Source organism: Penaeus japonicus, unplaced genomic scaffold, assembly GCF_977035675.1.
Source record: "Penaeus japonicus unplaced genomic scaffold, GWHDUDI00000001_assembly GWHDUDI00000015, whole genome shotgun sequence".
NCBI classification, from domain to species: domain Eukaryota; kingdom Metazoa; phylum Arthropoda; class Malacostraca; order Decapoda; family Penaeidae; genus Penaeus; species Penaeus japonicus.
Genome location: NW_028234417.1, coordinates 16,093,988 through 16,113,987, shown reverse-complemented (window position 1 = coordinate 16,113,987; position 20,000 = coordinate 16,093,988). Strand labels below are relative to the sequence as shown.

The 20,000-nt window shown below is 37.7% G+C and overlaps 2 protein-coding genes across 2 annotated transcripts in view; both read left to right on the top strand.

The window, feature by feature from the left end:
* Positions 1-3,826, top strand: part of LOC122266123 (uncharacterized) — a 32,542-nt gene extending 28,716 nt beyond the window's left edge. Inside the window, exons 20-21 of the mRNA XM_043035714.2 lie at positions 116-181; positions 3,140-3,826. Coding sequence (XP_042891648.2) covers positions 116-181; positions 3,140-3,184 — 111 coding nt within the window. The 3' untranslated portion in view covers positions 3,185-3,826. The remainder of the gene's footprint in view (positions 1-115; positions 182-3,139) is intronic.
* Positions 3,827-11,931: 8,105 nt separating this feature from the next.
* Positions 11,932-20,000, top strand: part of LOC122266119 (uncharacterized) — a 19,964-nt gene continuing 11,895 nt past the window's right edge. Inside the window, exons 1-6 of the mRNA XM_086544643.1 lie at positions 11,932-16,182; positions 16,357-16,508; positions 17,607-17,775; positions 17,989-18,170; positions 18,324-18,537; positions 19,922-20,000. The exon at positions 19,922-20,000 is cut by the window's right edge and continues 62 nt beyond it. Of these exons, the coding sequence (XP_086400769.1) occupies positions 16,383-16,508; positions 17,607-17,775; positions 17,989-18,170; positions 18,324-18,537; positions 19,922-20,000 (770 nt within the window). The 5' untranslated portion in view covers positions 11,932-16,182; positions 16,357-16,382. The remainder of the gene's footprint in view (positions 16,183-16,356; positions 16,509-17,606; positions 17,776-17,988; positions 18,171-18,323; positions 18,538-19,921) is intronic.

Here is a 20,000-nt window from a genome sequence, read left to right as displayed (position 1 = left end):
TGGATATCCTTGATTATATACATACACATATATGCACGCTCATTCTCATATATATATTCAGGAATGCATGTCCTATTTTTAGAAGGAAATATTAAATGTAACCTCCTTTGGCCAGGTCGACATGGACCGACCCCCCACCGCCGCGTCAGACTTCCCGTCTCGCCCTGCGTCCCGGGGAATGGTGAGTGTTCTCTCATTCTTAACTCAGAAAGAAGTCGTTCAACATCCCTCCCTATACATGCGCTTATTTAGTCGTTCTGAACTTTCTCGTATCCTTTTGAGACTCTCGCTTGACGAAACATAGAGACATATATAAGCGCGTGTATCTGTGTGTGAAGCTTTACCACTCTACCCTGCTTTTTAAATCAATAAGTCAAATCTGACTGAAACGATAAATCTATAATCGATGGCGATACATTCCATTTTAATATAGAAATCAATTCCTTATTCACAATCCCGCCAGTTAAGAATCAGTTGACTTGCTGATCCTTATCCTATCCTTCTAATAATCGAAATAATTATGTATGTGTTTGGTCTGTTCCAGTCGTCCCAGTTTGCCTCATTTTGATTATCTCTGTTGCTCAACCCAACTCAAAAAATAATAATTATCCCGATGTCGTGTTTCTTAGAACATCAGAAGAACACACTAATTGCGTTTGTTAATAACGGTAGCACTATACTGTTTTGTAGGCCTAAGACATTGGTCCAATATTGTTCTTACATAATACATTAAAACTGTCATAAAGGTACCAAGACAACCTATCGTTGAAGATCATCATAATGTGTAGAGCTTGTTTATCTAATTATGGTAAATATTTTGCAGTGGGTATTTTCTCCAATCAGTGGGCTGTAATTGGCATGGTAATCTGTTTCTTAGTTTGCACTGTTCAGACAAAAACATTTTCCTATAAATATAGCTTGTTGATCGTTTAGCCTTTCACAAAAGCTATTCTCATCACAAACTCAAATGACATGTTCAGGTAAAACTTATAAAAATTCCCTCAAGATCGCTTAAAAAGTAAGGAATTGTTCCCTTTGCCTTCAGAAAGTTCCTAAGTACGTTCACAGAATCCTTGTCATACCCCAGATAAATGAACGACATTCCCCAAATCAACTAGTCCGTTCTGGGTCGATTAGCTCTTGCGTTTGCACAATTAATCACTTTATAGATTACGATCCAGGGAATAAAACCAGCCCTGAGGCTAACTATACAGTTCAGAGCCGATCATTAGTGCATGCTCTTATTCCTAAGATTATATTAGTTTATACATAATGTATGTGCGTGTATACAGTACAGCAGGCATCACCAAAGTGTTCGAGCGGCGCTCGCCAGCACACCTGAAACCAGGGGAAATTTGCAGGCACACTTTAAAAGAACTTATCTTTTCTATATTTTTGACGATCAGTTTTCGAATCTATGTTCTTTATTTAATTTTCAAAATCATATTTCATGTGCTGCATAGAAACAGTTTTACTTCTTACAAAACATAATGCGTTATCTGTAGCGTTCTCATCTGCAATAACTGACAATCACTTGCAATCATTTGCTGCCATATTTCAAATTATTCCGAGAGAGAGCTCCGCCTACACACGCGTGCCAACCTATCCAATAGGGCCGCCAACACGCTTGCGCGAACCCTCACCGAATGGCGAAAACGCCAAATATTTCACGTCTTATTTGGCCGTTTAAAGAGTATCTTAAAGGTGGTTTACAGAAAAAAAATATGTAAAAATGAAGTAAGATCATAATGAATAGCACATTATATCTTTAAGGACAGTTCACAAATGAAGATGTAAAACAAAAACCGTCATGAGTAGCTTTGGTAAATGGGTGATAAATGTTTGTTTGAATCCTTTGCTTGCATTAAATTTATTCTTTAACTCGTAAGAAGCTGAATTTACCAAGAGTTTGATGTGGAAGCTATATACACGAGAGCTAAAAGTGTTTTGGATGTATTTTTGTATTTATTTTTATGGCACACCGCTAATTAAAGGACACCTAGGTGAATAAGCAAAAATATTCAAAGCCTAAAATAAATTTTGCTTCAATTGATGCGTCATGAAATGCATTATATTTGCACAAGTAAGATATAGTTACTGACTGCTAATCTGCACAACTGCCATTTGAAGACGTAGACTTTTTTCTTGTTTAAACAAGCATGATCTTAACATATTCAACTTCACTTCACATGCCAATATGAATGAATTCAAACAAACTAGAAATAAAGTATTTGTCGTGGGAATAATATTTCTCAGGCATTAAGTGAGATCATATATCTGTCCATGGCCTGAATGTTCTATGAATTCGAAAGTGTTTTTATTAGAGGAAGAAACAAATAATTATAAAGATCATCATTTCAAAGGCGCGCCACAGAGAAACAGGTCGGTCTGTGAGCGTGACGGCTGGTTTTGCTCGAGCTGTACGATACGTTCGCTTTCGTACGGCTGACAGCGTCTATGCTCCGCCCACCAAGTTGAAATGATTGCGAGTCGGGGACGCTGCAGATAGCGCTTATACTTTGATGAATTTTTACAAATACATGTTTGTTAAATTTTTGTGCTTGCTGCCATAACAAACTTTTGGCAAGGTCTGCTGTATGGTATGTAGGTATAATATTATATATAGAGGCTGTTGATGTAGCAGTCGCATTTAATTATCATTTTTCTGATTTTCTCCACAATTTAATATATATTAGTTGTAACGATGAAAAGGGGCCATATTTTATCAAAATGTTTAAAATCAATAACTCGAATTTACTTGTAATGGAAAATCTTAAATTGACATGTATTCATAAGACCAAATGAACAAAATAATGTTGGTTAGCATCCTTTGTCTTTCCTTCTTTTCCAAAACGGTGGCAGTTGTGATCCGAACACCGTAGATGTTTTATAACGAATCTAAATCAAGTCTACATTAATATCTCTCAGTCTGGATGCATATACAGGGGTTCTAGGCAATTTCTACACGGAGGCAAGAGGCATTTTCTAGGGTGGGTGGGAATGGTAACCAATCTTTCTCCCATGGCCCAATATCTGAATCCTTCTTCTTCTAGGGTGGGTGGGAATGGTAACTAATCTCTTTCTTGCATGGCCTAATATCTGAATCCTATTACAATGTAAGATTCCCTCGCTTCTTCAGGTCGCTGGAAGGCCCGGGTCCCGCATGTCCTCGGCCACAACCTAACACGAAGACATCTGCTTTTAAACATGACGATCTCGAAACCAGAACATGGCTTACGAAACCTGCGTGTGTTTATGTAATAGCATGAAAAATATATAGAAAGATAGAGACATTCCGCACCAACTGCACTAGATCATCATCATGAGGGGGTAGAGAGAGGGTTACGAAATATTACGAAGATTTTTTTCGCCATGTTATCAGTGACTCATTATTCCTGTTGATTTACTTTTCATTTATCTTTTGTTCCATTCTGAAGCCTTTTCGTTTCAGACCAATGCGAGCTTTAGAGTCACGATCACTCAAGTTTGCAATGTACTATTTGCTGATTTTCTTTAGAGATGGACGTCCTCTAAAGGACATCAGCATAACAATACCCAGTCCAAAAAAACAATAGTCAGCGCTAACATTATATATTCAATGTTGTGTGCATTCTTTGCCGAAGTATATAATTTCACAACCTGCTTTGTTGTCTAGAAGATCTTTTCTTCTGAGGGGCAGACAGCACATGGAGGTTGTATGTGTGCATTTTGTCATTAAATTCAATGATAAATCAAGTAATATTTAATCATCATGTTAAAGATTCTATTTGGAAATTGAGTATTTTTGTTTTTGTTTTTTGCGTGTGGAATAAATGTGTTCAGCATCAATCTGTTGCTTTAATTTCCAAATATCTTATGATCTATATATAAAAAATACAGTGATTTGTGTTTATCTCATTGCATTACAGAAGAAATATGGCTGGCATGTAATTATGCATCTTAATATCCAGAATAGCACAATCGTATATATATATTTAACCAGTGAATTCCTATACAACCATGTAATTAAATCATGAAGCTGTATATTTTCACATCTAAAAGTAAGAACTTGGTTCCCATGACTGTAATGCCTCAATACGAGATACAGAAAGCACTAAAGAAACAAACCATCGTCGTCATCATCATCATCATAATCATCATCATCATCTTCATCATCATCATCATCATCATCATCATCATTAAATCATCATCATCATCATCATCATCACCACCACCCCCATCATTATTATCAATCAATCACCATTATTATTATCATCACCACCACCACCCCGACCATTATTATCAATCATTATTATCATTATCACCATTATTATTATCATCAATGTGATTGCCATTACTATTATTTTTATTCCATTATCATCATTGCTACTACTAGGGAAGATGATGATGAAAAATGGAATAACTCTTTTCAATAACGTGCAATTTGCTGATGATCATGATCTAAGAGGAAAGTCAAACGAAGAACTAAAAAAATAAAATCATAAAAAAAACTTGAAGCGCAAATGGAATAGATATAACTGTGGCAAAGGCAGTTGCGAATATAATATAGAACCAATCGATTGTAGCATTTTAGATGGAGGAATTATGAAGGCAAAAACCTTTGAATACCCAGGAGTATATTTATGTATAAGGAAAATAGCGAAATTGAACAGAATCTGGAAGAACAAAAGAGTTCCACAAAGTGAAAAATGAAGAGTACTGGAATCCCCAGCATATCAGCAGTCCTCCATGAACAATTCAAGGACGCTGAACAATGAACTAGAGCGCCGATGAGAAAGCTTGGAATGCCAATGTTCCAGAACGCCACTGAGAATACCATATACCGTACGTCAGACAAATCGATAAAGAAAACACTTCACAAAGGATGCCGAAGAAAGCTACAGGCTTTGGACTTTCGCAAAGGTCCTCTTAGATGCCATAGTTCCGGGACAGAAAAGAGAGATCGACCAGGAATGAAGAGCGTGGAGGACTGCTTTATTTATAAGCAGACATGTATATATGGAAGAATTATAGAATGAAACAAAAGGCAGAGGAGAATGGGAAAGTGAAAACTAAACGAATCTATTAATTGGATGTGTAGGCATTTCCAGATAAGTGACCTCCAGCTTGAGTCGTGGTTACATTTTATTCACGTCGACTCGAAATCAACCTAACAACCATAGGTCACAACCTCAACCACCTTTTACCTAGGTACTGGAATCACAAAGATATTTAATAGCAAAGCACCACTATTTCAACTTCTCATATCAATCACTAGCAAATACCCACATATATACTGTTGGACCATTCAAGCGAAAGTCTTGAACCATCAGAGCAGAATATCCTGCACCAACACTAGAGCATTTCTGAAACCACTAAATAAATGTCCTTTTATGCGCTCTATTAACCATAAAGTAATGTGTTGAGATGTGACCATCATTTCCATCCTCTTATAGAATACTTTTATAATCAGTAACCAAGTGCAGTAGGAGATAAGCAACAACAGAATCTTGGAGGCGAGATTATTTAAACACATTTTTACCAACTGTCCTGCTTATAAAGTAAGCTTGAAAATCAACCAAACTCCATCTTATTTATGCGGCGGAAGCAATTGATGATGGAGGAAGTAGCATTTCCAGTTGGAAAAAAATCTTCAAACGATATAGCAATCGCTGTAAGAAGAAAAGAAAGTCAGTATATACTTTCGTATATACTGAATAAAATCATCAGGAGAGGAGTTGACGCAGTGGTGGAGGAAAAGCCAACTTCATGAGAAAGATACAGGAAGTGGCTCCACTAACATCTATAATAGAAAGGGAAAAAATGATCGGCAGTTTATGTCTACAATTAATTAACAAACGATGAACTATTAAAGCGCTGGGATTTCGCGAGTTTAGTTTGTTGGAAGTTTTTGATATATCGCAGGAAAAAAAAGAAGCAAGACAATGCGTACTCCAGAATAGCCAGAATAAGATCATCATTTGAAAGAAATAGGATGAGACAAAAGGAACTTATTCAATGATATTATGTTCACGAAGACTTCTGTTTGAAGACTACTGCTCCATGCGGAACGGCAGCTAAAAGAGTAGGAGCTCTGATGTTTTTTTCCAAAATATCATAAACAACTTCAAAATGAAAAGCGGCAACATCATGAAGAAAATCTTTGAAAGAAAACACCTCATTGTAGAGATGCAAAGTGAAAGTGGCTCTCCGCTGAGTAAACCATGACATGACATGACCATGACAACAAACAACAAACGCCAATAGGAATAACTAGGGGAATAAGAGGAACTACTGAGTCAGAGACAGCAACTAGTAAAAGAGAAAAATCATTATATGGATTAATTAAGAAAAAAATAAAACTTTATCGTAGAAAATGAACACCGAACATCATGAAAAGGACACCTGATTTTTTTAACAACTGCCAGTTTTTTTGGCAAAGGGGGAGAAAGAATCGTGAATTATCCTGTTGGACCAGATATTCTATTTTCTAACTTGTTATGGAGGAAATAAAGTATTACACTGGAACTGCAGTAACAAGACCTCGTCAAAAGCTACAAGTCACTAGCGTTGCTAAAATGAAAAGCTGATGTACAGGATGAAACATATTTCGCCAGAAGCACCAACTGCAGGATCTAGCAGTAAGAAAAGAGACCTTGAGGAGGCAGACAGAGAGAAGAACAGGGCTAAACCGTTACTGAGGTTATTTTCTCAGAAGAAACGGAGACTTCCGAGAAAATGGCCATCATTAAGTCTTCAAAAAAAGTTCATCTGAAGGAACAAGCGATGGATGTAGGATGGTCTCCACCAGAAGAAGAGACGAATGAGCTTATTCCAATCTGGAATGTAGAAAGAGCTCATAACGAAACCGAACGAAAACCGCGTGAGAGCGATATTAAGAAATATAAGGTATAGACGCAAGGAAAGTCTGAGTCATGGCAGCCAAATTTGTTTCGTGTTCATTATACACCATATGATCTTTTATGCAATGTCATCAAGAGAAACACCAGGCATTTAGATCTAACAAAGAAATGGGTATCACTCCAATTGATTGATATTTATCTTTCCCTCGCAAAAGGCTGGGCCTGCCAAAGCTTGTTCCTATGCTAAGAGGTATAGGTTAGGAGCATTTAAATTTTCTGAAAAGGGGGACATTAGGTGTGGTTTTCCTTAACTTCTGATACTCTCTGGTCTCCAATCTGCCTTATAATCCGAAGAATTCCAAACTTCAAGAACTGCAAGTGCTTGATGGGCACAGACCTAAAAAGAAGTCAGTTGTTTATGGACATCAAGTCTCTTGCTTGACTTTGATAGAATGCAAGTACATAAGCGAGAGCTATACTCATTAAGGCATTCCAGACATGAAATGAAAATAGCAAGGGTTGATATTCCTGTATTTGTCAAAGGCTCTCCCAGCTTATTGGAATTATTTTGAGCATGAAACTGATACGACTGTTCAGAAGAGACCATAGATCAAGAGGTGACTGAGGTTTGATGGATTTGTCACACTGGTGAACACAACAACAGAAAAAAAACACAAACAGAAACTGTGGATAGAAAACAAAATTATTTCCCTGTCCATAAGGACAGCTTAAAACTGCATTTTATGATATTCTCTGGTAATTTTATTTGTTTTTGTAAACTTGTTTTTTAAAGTAAGATCATCCCATCAGACATGTTTGTCAATCCATTTACCCTTGGATAACGTCATATGTCTGGATAGAAACATACTCCTGTCGTTAAATGACAACATTCAATATCCCAAAGATCGAGTCCAACTGTTGTTCAATCCATTTCTACTCTGTTTCAGTGACAATATCACTCTTTGAAGATTTATCATGCTAAGTGAAAGAATATGCCAGTTTATGGAGATCAAGTATGGTGAACGCAGACTGAAAGCCATTAACGTCAATTGGTGCAGAACCCATTAGAGAGAGCTCAAGAAGTCCGCCAGGTACTCAAGGTCCATTTGATGCAGAAGTTGCTATCCTCGATAGTTATGGTAAATGCATGTGAGTGGTTGGAAGGTATCATGATACCTTAAACAAGCAAAGTGGAGATTAGACGCGGCTTCCTTTAGCTTCGTTGCATGAAACTACATCACAAAGGGACACCACACCATACTAGTTTTTTCAACTGCAAGTAAGAAACCCAGTGGTGGGATGATATACTAATAAAGCTAACTTGAAATTGCTTCATAAAGCTGCTTTTTAAGTTACTCATCTTTATACAGAACTTTTCTATTCAAGACAGTAAATATCTAAATAAAGCATGCCGTCAGAGAGGTGTCTTCTGCACTCGTATATTGCCGGAGAGTGCAAGGTTACATGCTAATATCCTGCTATCCCTTGTGATTTCGAATATCCCGTGAGATAGTCAATGGCAAATTAAAGTTACAAGAAATATAGGAGGTTGTTGGCATCCATCACAAGTGACAAAGAAAAAGTAGAATAATGAGATCATCTTAAAAGACACAATTAAACATGAGGCAAAGTAATTATTGTCCGAAAAAATATGAAGAAATTAAGTGAACAAACATACTTGTTGGAGTTGGAGTGGAAAGAACTGCTGTTGCCTTACGTAACAGGGGGTAGAGGGAGGGTCCGCAAGAAAAACGTTTGGAAGACGATATGCCCTCATGAGATATGTGCCCGAAAAATATAAAGAAATGAAATAAAGAAGCATTATCTTCAACAGATGGTGAAGTGGAAATTATTTCTGTTATACGGAAAAGTGGGTAGAGGGAGAGTCCACAAGAAACAGTTTTTGAAGACAAGCTGTTTTGATAAGAAACAAAAATCTATGGGAAAATGAATCGACATTACTGGAAATCTCAAAAACACATGAAAGGGATTAACAAAAATGAATGATGAAGTCAGTTTCTTGAAAAGAAACAAGAGAAGGATTCATTAGCTGTTAGTGAGGATAAATACAGGCAGATAATAATGGAAGAGAACAACAAGCATGTTTCAAAAACACACATTTGAGATTCAGTTAAATAAACAGGGTAAAACATGTTACTCCGCTTGATGATTTCATAAAATTTGCCCCCTAAGGCAAGGAACTCTTAGAGAGCGCTTAAAAGAAAAACACACAATGCCAACTCGTATTAATTTTCAGGCAGGCTGTTATTTTTCTTACACAAGGAAAAAAAAAAGAAACAAGGAATATTTGTATTAATGCCTTGCACCCCTTCCATATAGTGAACATATTCTGCTGCTCTAGATGTCAAAGCCAAATTCCTGCAAAAGTTCCCCGGTTAAAACAAATGAATTTAAGTTCAAATCATTTATAATGCATGCATGACTGTCCTGAAGTACTCTACGTTCCTGGTGCTATTTAATAAATTTAGGATCTAGTTGACAGTTGCTTTATTTTGAAGAGAACAGACACCCACGAACAGGATAACCCATGTACACCAACAGGGTCAAAGACCTTGTTTTGGCTGGATAAAATGCTCATAAAAGTGGAGAGGGGGGCAAAATGCCTGGCAAGAAAGGTAAAGCAAAGGTCGTCTGAAAAAAATATATTAACAGATAATGGATATGGCACATGAATCAAATCGCAAATCACAATCACTTTCGGAACATCAACAATGTACTCGCTCCACTCCAAATAACTGGGGTGTGAGTATACTCTACCTGTTGCCCCTTCTAGAGAGTGGATTTATCCATATTTAAAAAGAATTGCCCAAAGGAAATTTCATGGCCATGAAGGTTAATGCAACAGTTTGCCCTGAATTTATACATTTCCATTATGGGCACGGTTCCTATTGTATGAACGCGAGCCACTGCAGTTCTGAACCACAAAACCAGCCCATCCAATGCTCTCGACCTTATACCTGGTTGATGTCAGTTTCATCAAAGGTAGATAGGTAGTTGGCGAATACTACAGAAGGAAGGCACTCGATATCATCGATCGCACCATCCAAATCGAGAATAAATTTCCCGACGGCTGGGTAGAATGTATCTTCATCGACCAACACTTCCAGAGAACAACCAAATACCAAACTGTGATGTCCCAAAAGATTCTCTCTTGGTCCATCATTATTCATAATTATGATTACAGATGATATCCCCTATGTAAAAATTCATAAATATGTAGACATGACACGAACACATGGGCAATGCAATACAAAAGTCCCCAAACCATGTGTCAGAATGGACTTAATCCATTAGTGTGTAATTAAATACCACGAAATATATGGCAAGAAGCTTCATCTGCAATAAATAAGAAAAAGGATAATGAATTCCTGAGTTGTGCCTCTGAGAGGAATCTGTTGGGAAGAAGCATGCAGTCCAAATTGAATGCAATCAGTGCATTCAAGGAATCCTTAATTCGCATATGGACGACCTTCATTCGAACTATTAGCGAATCGGTAGCCCAATATTGGCATTCGTGGATTCCAAATTTTGAAAGAACATGGGCAAACTATATTATATGGCCATAAATTCGTAACATGTACAAGGTATTCGTGATCTCTTTCCGGTTACCCATCCGTCTAGGAAACACTTCCGGGAAGATGTCAAATTTAAATCCGGATGGAAGGAAAGGAAGATTAACAAGACATAAATAGCAGAGGAAAATACGACGGTGTAAGCTGATCATAGTCCCTCAGAAGAAATATTATTTGGAACTAGTTATCAAATAAGATGTCAATTGAAATATCTAGATATATTTTTAAGAGACATGAATGGTGTCCATGGAAAGTTGGAGGCATAAGCAGTAACTGTCATTAATTCACTGCGAAAATCATCAGAAAATATCACTTAAACGGTTCGGTATAGAAAATCAATGCTCAGTTATATACTTTTCAAAAAAACATAAGCATGCTCTAGAGAGGTTTTCTCTTGAGAATCATGTGGTATACAGGGATAGAAAAAAGGTAAAAGAGAAGAGGAAAGAAGAAAAGGCAATTGAAAAATAGGAAACAAGTATGAGGAGAAGACCTGGTTGAGAAAGGAGGAGCTTCGTCGGAAAAAAATGGATCAGCAGGAAAAGAAACAAGATGTGGAAGAGAGAGGCATACTATGAGGAACAACCTAGTCAGAATATAAGGATACTGGAGGATGACTAGCCTTGTATATCAGAATAAGACTAAAAAGAAACAAGGTGATAATTGAGCCATGATCTTGTCCAGAAGAGACCGTCTTATATAGTTTCTTTAACTAAGCTACTGAAGAAAGGGAAATGAACAGCTAGTCAAAGATCAGAAAAAAAAGGTAATTTTGCACCTGTATGATCTGGTTTCGCCATACAAAATCGATTAACAGATAGACCCACAATAAAAATAAGTAATGAGTCGAGGAAGAGTAGCAGTCTTCATCAAGAGAAGCTCGTAATCACGGCAGAAGCACGAGGAGGTCGGGGAGGTGGAGCAACCGTCAGAAGACAAAACAAAACTCTGATGGAACCTGTAGGAGAGAGCTAGCAAAGCATTGGATGTCATAGTTATATTTATTTAAAAAAGAAAAAAAAAAGTGCTTCAAGTGATTCGAGGCAGTGGTTTAAGAATCATCACAAGAAATAGTGCTTAAAGAATCATCACAAGAGGCAGCGGTCCTGAGAATAATCACAAGAATAGTGGTTAAGAATCATCACAAGGGGCAGTGGTTCTAGAATAATCACAAGAAATAATGACTCAAGAATCATCACAAGAAGTAGTGGTTCAAGAATCATCACAATAAATAATGGTTCAAGAATCATCACAAGAGGCAGTTGTGCAAGAATCATCACAAGGGGTAGTGGTTATAGAACAATCAAAAGAGGCAGTGGTTCAAGACGGTTCAAGAATCATCACAAAGGGCAGTGGTTCAAGAATCATCACAAGAAATAATGGTTCAAGAATCATCATAAGAAATAATGGTTCAAGAATCATCACAAGAAATAATGGTTCAAGAATCATCACAAGTGGCAGTGGTTCTAGAACCATCACAAGAGATAATGACTTAAGAATCATCACAAGAAGTAGTGGTTCAAGAATCATCACAAAAGGCAGTGGTTCTAGAATCATCAATAGAAGCAGTGGTTCAAGAATCATCACAAGAGACAGTGGTTCAAGAATCATCACAAGAAGCAGTGGTTCAAGAATCATCACAAGAAGTAGTGGTTCAAGAATCATCACAAAAGGCAGTGGTTCAAGAATCATCACAAGAAGTAGTGGTTCAAGAATCATTAAAAGAGGCAGTGGTTCAAGAATCATTACAAGTAATAATGGTTCAAGAACCTTCACAAGAAATAAGGGTTCAATAATCATAACAAGAAGCAGTGGTTCAAGAATCATCACAAGAGGCAGTGGTTCTAGGTTTATCTTTAGAAATAATGGTTCAAGAATCATCACAACAAATAAATGGTTCAAGAATCATCACAAAAAGTAGTGGTTAAGGAATCATCACAAAAGGCAGTGGTTCAAAAATCATCACAAGAAATAGGGGTTCAGTAATCATTACAAGAAACAGTGGTTTAAGAACCATCACAAGAGACAGTGGTTCTAGAATCATCAAAAGAGGCAGTGGTTCAGGAATCATCACAAGAAGCAGTGGTTCAAAAATCAACACAAGAGGCTGTGGTTCAAGAATCTTCACAAGTAATAATGGTTCAAGAACCATCACAAGAAATAAGGGTTCAATTATCATAACAAGAAGCAGTGGTTCAAGAATCATCACAAAAAGTAGTGGTTCAGGAATCATCACAAAAGGCAGTGGTTCAAAAATCATCACAAGAAATAGGGGTTCAGTAATCATTACAAGAAGCAGTGGTTCAAGAACCATCACAAGAGGCAGTGGTTCTAGAATCATCAAAAGAGGCAGTGGTTCAAGAATCATCAAAAGAAGCAGTGGTTCAAGAATCATCACAATAGGCAGTGGTTCTAGATTTATCACAATAGGTAGTGGTTCTATAATCATCAAAAGAGGTAGTGGTTCAAGAATCATTAAAAGAGGTAGTGGTTCAAGAATCATCACAAGAAGTAGTGGTTCAAGAATCATCACAATAGGCAGTGGTTCAAGAATCATCAAAAGAGGTAGTGGTTCAAGAATCATCAAAAGAGGCAGTGGTTCAAGAATCATCACAAGAAGTAGTGGTTCAAGAATCATCACAAGAAGCAGTGGTTCAAGAATCATCACAAGAGGTAGTGGTTCAAGAATCATCACAAGAAGTAGTGGTTCAAGAATCATCACAAGAAGTAGTGGTTCAAGAATCATCACAAGAAGTAGTGGTTCAAGAATCATCACAAGAAGCAGTGGTTCAAGAATCATCACAAGAAGTAGTGGTTCAAGAATCATCACAAGAAGTAGTGGTTCAAGAATCATCACAAGAAGTAGTGGTTCAAGAATCATCACAAGAAGTAGTGGTTCAAGAATCATCACAAGAAGTAGTGGTTCAAGAATCATCAAAAGAGGCAATGGTTCAAGAATCATCACAAGAAGTAGTGGTTCAAGAATCATCAAAGAGGCAGTGGTTCAAGAATCATCACAAGAAGCAGTGGTTCAAGAATCATCACAAGAGGCAGTGGTTCAAGAACCAATACAAGAGGTAGTGGTTCAAGAATCATCACAAGAGGCAGTGGTTCAAGAATCATCACAAGAAGCAGTGGTTCAAGAATCATCACAAGAGGCAGTGGTTCAAGAATCATCACAAGAAGCAGTGGTTCAAGAATCATCACAAGAGGCAGTGGTTCAAGAATCATCACAAGAGGCAGTGGTTCAAGAATCATCACAAGAAGCAGTGGTTCAAGAATCATCACAAGAGGCAGTGGTTCAAGAATCATCACAAGAAGCAGTGGTTCAAGAATCATCACAAGAAGCAGTGGTTCAAGAATCATCACAAGAAGCAGTGGTTCAAGAATCATCACAAGAGGCAATGGTTCAAGAATCATCACAAGAAGTAGTGGTTCAAGAATCATCAAAAGAGGCAGTGGTTCAAGAATCATCACAAGAGGCAGTGGTTCAAGAATCATCACAAGAAGCAGTGGTTCAAGAATCATCACAAGAAGCAGTGGTTCAAGAATCATCACAAGAAGCAGTGGTTCAAGAATCATCACAAGAAGCAGTGGTTCAAGAATCATCACAAGAGGCAGTGGTTCAAGAATCATCACAAGAGGCAGTGGTTCAAGAATCATCACAAGAAGCAGTGGTTCAAGAATCATCACAAGAAGCAGTGGTTCAAGAATCATCACAAGAAGCAGTGGTTCAAGAATCATCACAAGAAGCAGTGGTTCAAGAATCATCACAAGAAGCAGTGGTTCAAGAATCATCACAAGAGGCAGTGGTTCAAGAATCATCACAAGAGGCAGTGGTTCAAGAATCATCACAAGAAGCAGTGGTTCAAGAATCATCACAAGAAGCAGTGGTTCAAGAATCATCACAAGAGGCAGTGGTTCAAGAATCATCACAAGAGGCAGTGGTTCAAGAATCATCACAAGAAGCAGTGGTTCAAGAATCATCACAAGAAGCAGTGGTTCAAGAATCATCACAAGAAGCAGTGGTTCAAGAATCATCACAAGAAGCAGTGGTTCAGGAATCATCACAAGAAGCAGTGGTTCAAGAATCATCACAAGAAGCAGTGGTTCAAGAATCATCACAAGAAGCAGTGGTTCAAGAATCATCACAAGAAGCAGTGGTTCAAGAATCATCACAAGAAGCAGTGGTTCAAGAATCATCACAAGAAGCAGTGGTTCAAGAATCATCACAAGAAGCAGTGGTTCAAGAATCTTCACAAGGGACAGTGGTTCAAGAATCATCAAAAGAGGCAGTGGTTCAAGAATCATCACAAGAAGCAGTGGTTCAAGAATCATCACAAGAAGCAGTGGTTCAAGAATCATCACAAGAAGTAGTGGTTCAAGAATCATCACAAGAAGTAGTGGTTCAAGAATCATCACAAGAAGCAGTGGTTCAAGAATCATCACAAGGGGCAGTGGTTCAAGAATCATCACAAGAAGCAGTGGTTCAGGAATCATCACAAGAAGCAGTGGTTCAAGAATCATCACAAGAAGCAGTGGTTCAGGAATCATCACAAGAAGCAGTGGTTCAAGAATCATCACAAGAAGCAGTGGTTCAAGAATCATCACAAGAAGCAGTGGTTCAAGAATCATCACAAGAAGCAGTGGTTCAAGAATCATCACAAGAAGCAGTGGTTCAGGAATCATCACAAGAAGCAGTGGTTCAAGAATCATCACAAGAAGCAGTGGTTCAAGAATCATCACAAGAAGCAGTGGTTCAAGAATCATCACAAGAAGCAGTGGTTCAAGAATCATCACAAGAAGCAGTGGTTCAAGAATCATCACAAGAAGCAGTGGTTCAAGAATCATCACAAGAAGCAGTGGTTCAAGAATCATCACAAGAAGCAGTGGTTCTAGAATCATCACTAGAATTGCATATCACGACCTCATTGTTCCCGCCTTTGCAAGAAGTGGGTGACACTAAGTAAGGTAACTTCGACCAGCTAACTGAATACTGATGCAAGGTAAGATAAAGTTCAGAAAACGTTTGTTTGAATTAGCTTTGACTAGATATGACATAATATTCGTGAGCTTCGCTATCAGTTACGATAAACCTTATTTATGTAGTATATTTCGTACGATTTCTGTAGTTCTCACCTAAATATTCGTAACTCACAAACACTTCCATTTCCGACCATATAGCTTAATATGCTCATATTCCCTCCATCCATGGATGGAGTATTTTCTTATTCCTTTTTTCTTTACATTTCCACTCCCTCGGAGACCCACCTGGCGCAGGGGACCGGACGGCGAGGAACCAGTCGACGTAGCCAGCGAAAGACAAGAGATGAACGGAATATATGATTAAGGCATTGTAAACGTTGTGCTTTCGGGCGCAGCGGAGAAATAGCTTGCTAGTGATATATCTTGCAGAATCTTTTATTTTGATAAACTGATGTTCTCTTTTATGTAAATCCATACGGAAAAAAGCAGGATATATCATTTCTGCAAGTGCAATTGTAAAGTGAGCGTGGTGGTGTGCTTGAGTGTGTGACAGTTATTGCGTGGTCTGCACAAGAACAGCCATCAGGAACACCAATATTTATATGATAACTAACCATATAAACCCCCCTCCCTCCCCCTTTTATGTTGCCCCCCGCCCCCTCCCTCTCCCCCTCTTATCCCTTGAGCAGATCCTAGTGTCCCAACCTCCAGCACTACCACGGAGCCACCGATCACCTATCCGTCGCACGTCTCCATACAAGGTGAGCGTCAATCGGTTTTCCACTTAACTTTGCGCATGGTAGTGTGTGTGAGCACGTGTGTGTGTGTGTGTGTGTGTGTGAGTGTGTAAAATAACAAGTAAGAAATAACAGTAATAGATTAATAATGAAAAAGAGTGTCTACACTAGAGTTACTGACAATGCTCGTTCCGCCAGAGCTGCTCTACGAGGCCACCACCGACATGCACGTAGGATCCCTGGAGCAGTACATGACCGGCGCCAACGGGGAGGACCCCGACACCTTCGAAAAGACGGACGGACCCTTCGGCTTCGGTTACGCAATCAGGATCCAGTCGGAAAATGAGGAGGTGAGGCTGGCGGCTGGAGACAGGCCCATAAGGTCATTTCGGGATACGAATGCTACTATTACCATAAGTATCATTACTACTGTTAAATCTACTGTTGCTATTATTACTACTACAACTATAGCAAGTATTACTGATAATGATAATAAGGATAAAGATAAGAATAACTATAATATGAAGAGTGGTAACAAATAACAAAAATGATATTCTCTAAATGATGTGATGTAGGGATGTGCTTGGCATTCCAAGAAAATATGACACGAAGGACGCGAAATATGCCACTGTCACACTCAATTAGCTTAGTTGCGGTTCGACAGATTTTTGCCTTTTGAATTGACCACATCTGCTACATGCTTCTACCATTCATACCCGTTTCTTAAGTTTTAGATTTATGTCACTGTATGGTCGTACATTGCATCTATTCGAGTGACTTTCGTAAAGGTGGTATTGTTGGAGTTGTATAGATGAATATAGGCATTTACGGTACAACAATTTCATTAGAACGGGCTGTCGGAATGGGGAGGGGGGCAATACATTTAATCGAGTGTAACCGTAAAGGTGGGATTATTGGAGTTCCATAGGTAAATATATACGCTACATCAACTCATTAAAGGACGTTAGCTTAACAAGAGTTTAAACAAAGATTAAATATAACCATTAGAGTCACAAAAACTGAAAGTAAACCCTCCATAACTGGGAGCAAACGATTGAAAAGGGTAAGATAAGAATTAGTGATCATCAAAAACTGTGTAATTGGCTATGAAACTCAAAGATAAAGCAGGTAAATAATTTACATGTAGCAGAATCGTAGACAAAAGTAGGGAGTGAGAGGGCAACCTGAAACAAAAGGGAATAAAAAGAACATAGACCAAAAATATAGATATATATATATGGATAATATAGATATAAATATGGAGAAAAAATAAAAACCGTAGCAAGGAAGTTCATGGGTTCATATTACTAAAAAAGTGAGAGTTGATCCTTTTTCATTTTTCCCCAGATGAATTCATCACTTTTTGCACTAAGAATTATATCCGGATGAAAATACCAGGAAGTGGCACATAACACAGTTGGGTAATGTAACATTCGATTCATTTGCAGTGCTTAGTGAAGGAAAATTATGACAGCCAGGGAGACTGCACAAAAGACCCGAACCTCTGCTCCAAGGGATTCAGCATCAGCATATGGGAAAAGGCAGACTTCAGCTACGACATTTTCTGGACTATCAACAATTTGGAAAGCGAACCCAAGCGATACGTCTTGTCTACAGGTGCGAATTGCCGGCATGTGTGCGTGTGTGTGTGTGTGTGTGTGTGTGTGTGTGTGTGTATGTGTGTGTGTGTGTGTGTGTGTGTGTGTGTGTGTGTGTATGTGTGTGTGTCGAGCAAGGAGTGTGGTGTGTACAAATACACAAATAAAACAATAAGTTGCATTGCAAACGGCCCCAAACCGGTAGCCATTTTATTTCCTTGGTCCCCCTCAGGCGGCGACGACGAAGGGCATCCCGGAATCGCCATCTACCACCAAGGGATATCCCTGGTGGCCATCGTTTCCACAGGCGATGAATACTGGAAGCTGGAAGTGTACGGGCCTTTCCATAACTCCACCTGGAACAACATCGGCATTTTGTGGTCTAAACCTGTGGGAACTAACGGCGGCCTGGAGGTACGAATCTATTATGATGCGAGGCGTGATCTCCGAGTAGACATGGGCACCCATGTCATTGTACACCCTTCTGAATAGAGAATAAAGACAAGCTTTCATTCCCTGCCAACATGGTACAATCATTCAATTATGAACCGTCTTTCCGTGTTGCAGATGCACGTGAATCACAGACGGGTGGGCAGCGTTTTCAAGGGCATCTCGGCCACGAGGAAGAGTGCGCTGAGCCCCCCGGAACTCATGATCGGCTGCCACAAGGACAACGACAACCAGCTGTACCGAGGATACAACGACGCTGAGTTCGACGAGCTAGCCATGTGGAAGCGCAGTCTTCCGGATAACGAGACAATGTACTTCCTAGGCGGCTATGGTAAGCTCACTTTTCATATACGTACAAAGTTTGCTACAGTAAAGTCGCTAATTTTATATACCTTGCATATATCAGCAAAGTTTTCTTCCTTATTTGCAATCTCAGATCAACCCCTCTCAGTGTAGGACGAGAAGCGGCGCTACGCGGCAAGGTTATCTACAGTCACCTTACTTTACATCGATTGTTGCAAATGCATTATTCAGAGATTTCTTTCACACTGATTTCCCTCCTTTAAAAGTTAATGCATGTGAAATGCCTCCATACTTTACCACAAAATCCTGATTAAGTTTACCAGCAAAATATATTCTTCATTTCAATATTGGATTTAAATGAGCATGCCAGCTTTCTGCCTTTCATTCAGGAATCTTCACAGCGGCAGGAGATGTAATTAATCCATTGTTTACCTTTAATGAGACTGAAGGCGCTTTGCCGCGGAACTATCCACTCTTAACGCGGTTAGCGGAAAAAGGAAATGAACAGATGAAGATATCATATGAAAAAATACACTATACATATTTTTATAAATTGTTGTGTGTAGTGTGGTTCATACCCAGGCTATAGATAAATATATGTATATATAGATAAATGTATATATATATATATATATATATATATATATATGTGTGTGTGTGTGTGTGTGTGTGTGTGTGTGTGTGTGTGTGTGTGTGTGTGTGTGTGTGTGTGTGTGTATGAATATGTATATGTATATGTATTTGTATATGTGTGTGTGTTGTATATATATATATATATATATATATATATATATATATATATATATATATATATATATATATATATATATATATATGTATATATGTATATACATATATATATATATATATATAATATATATATATATATATATATATATATATATATATGTATATATATTATATATATATATATATATATGTATATATGTATATATATATATATATATATATATATATATATACATATATATATATATATATATATATATACGTATATATATATATATATATATATATATATATATATATATATATATATATATATGTATATATATGTTTATATGTAAATATATATATATATATATATATATATATATATATATATATATACATATGTATGTATGTATAAAAAAAATGCATATGTACATATATATATACATATATATATGTATACATATATAAATATATATATATATACATAAATATAAATACATATATGCATATATATATACATATATATATATGCATATATATATATATATATATATATATATATATATATATATATATATATATATATATATATATATATATGTGTGTGTGTGTGTGTGTGTGTGTGTGTACTATATATGACGTCATATCTCCATTTCTCCAACACCGCCCTCCAACAGAAGGGGAAATGAGCTTCATCGACCCTGAAGAATATCAGATAATGCTGGAGAGAACGGACCTCAAAGACCCCTCGCAGCT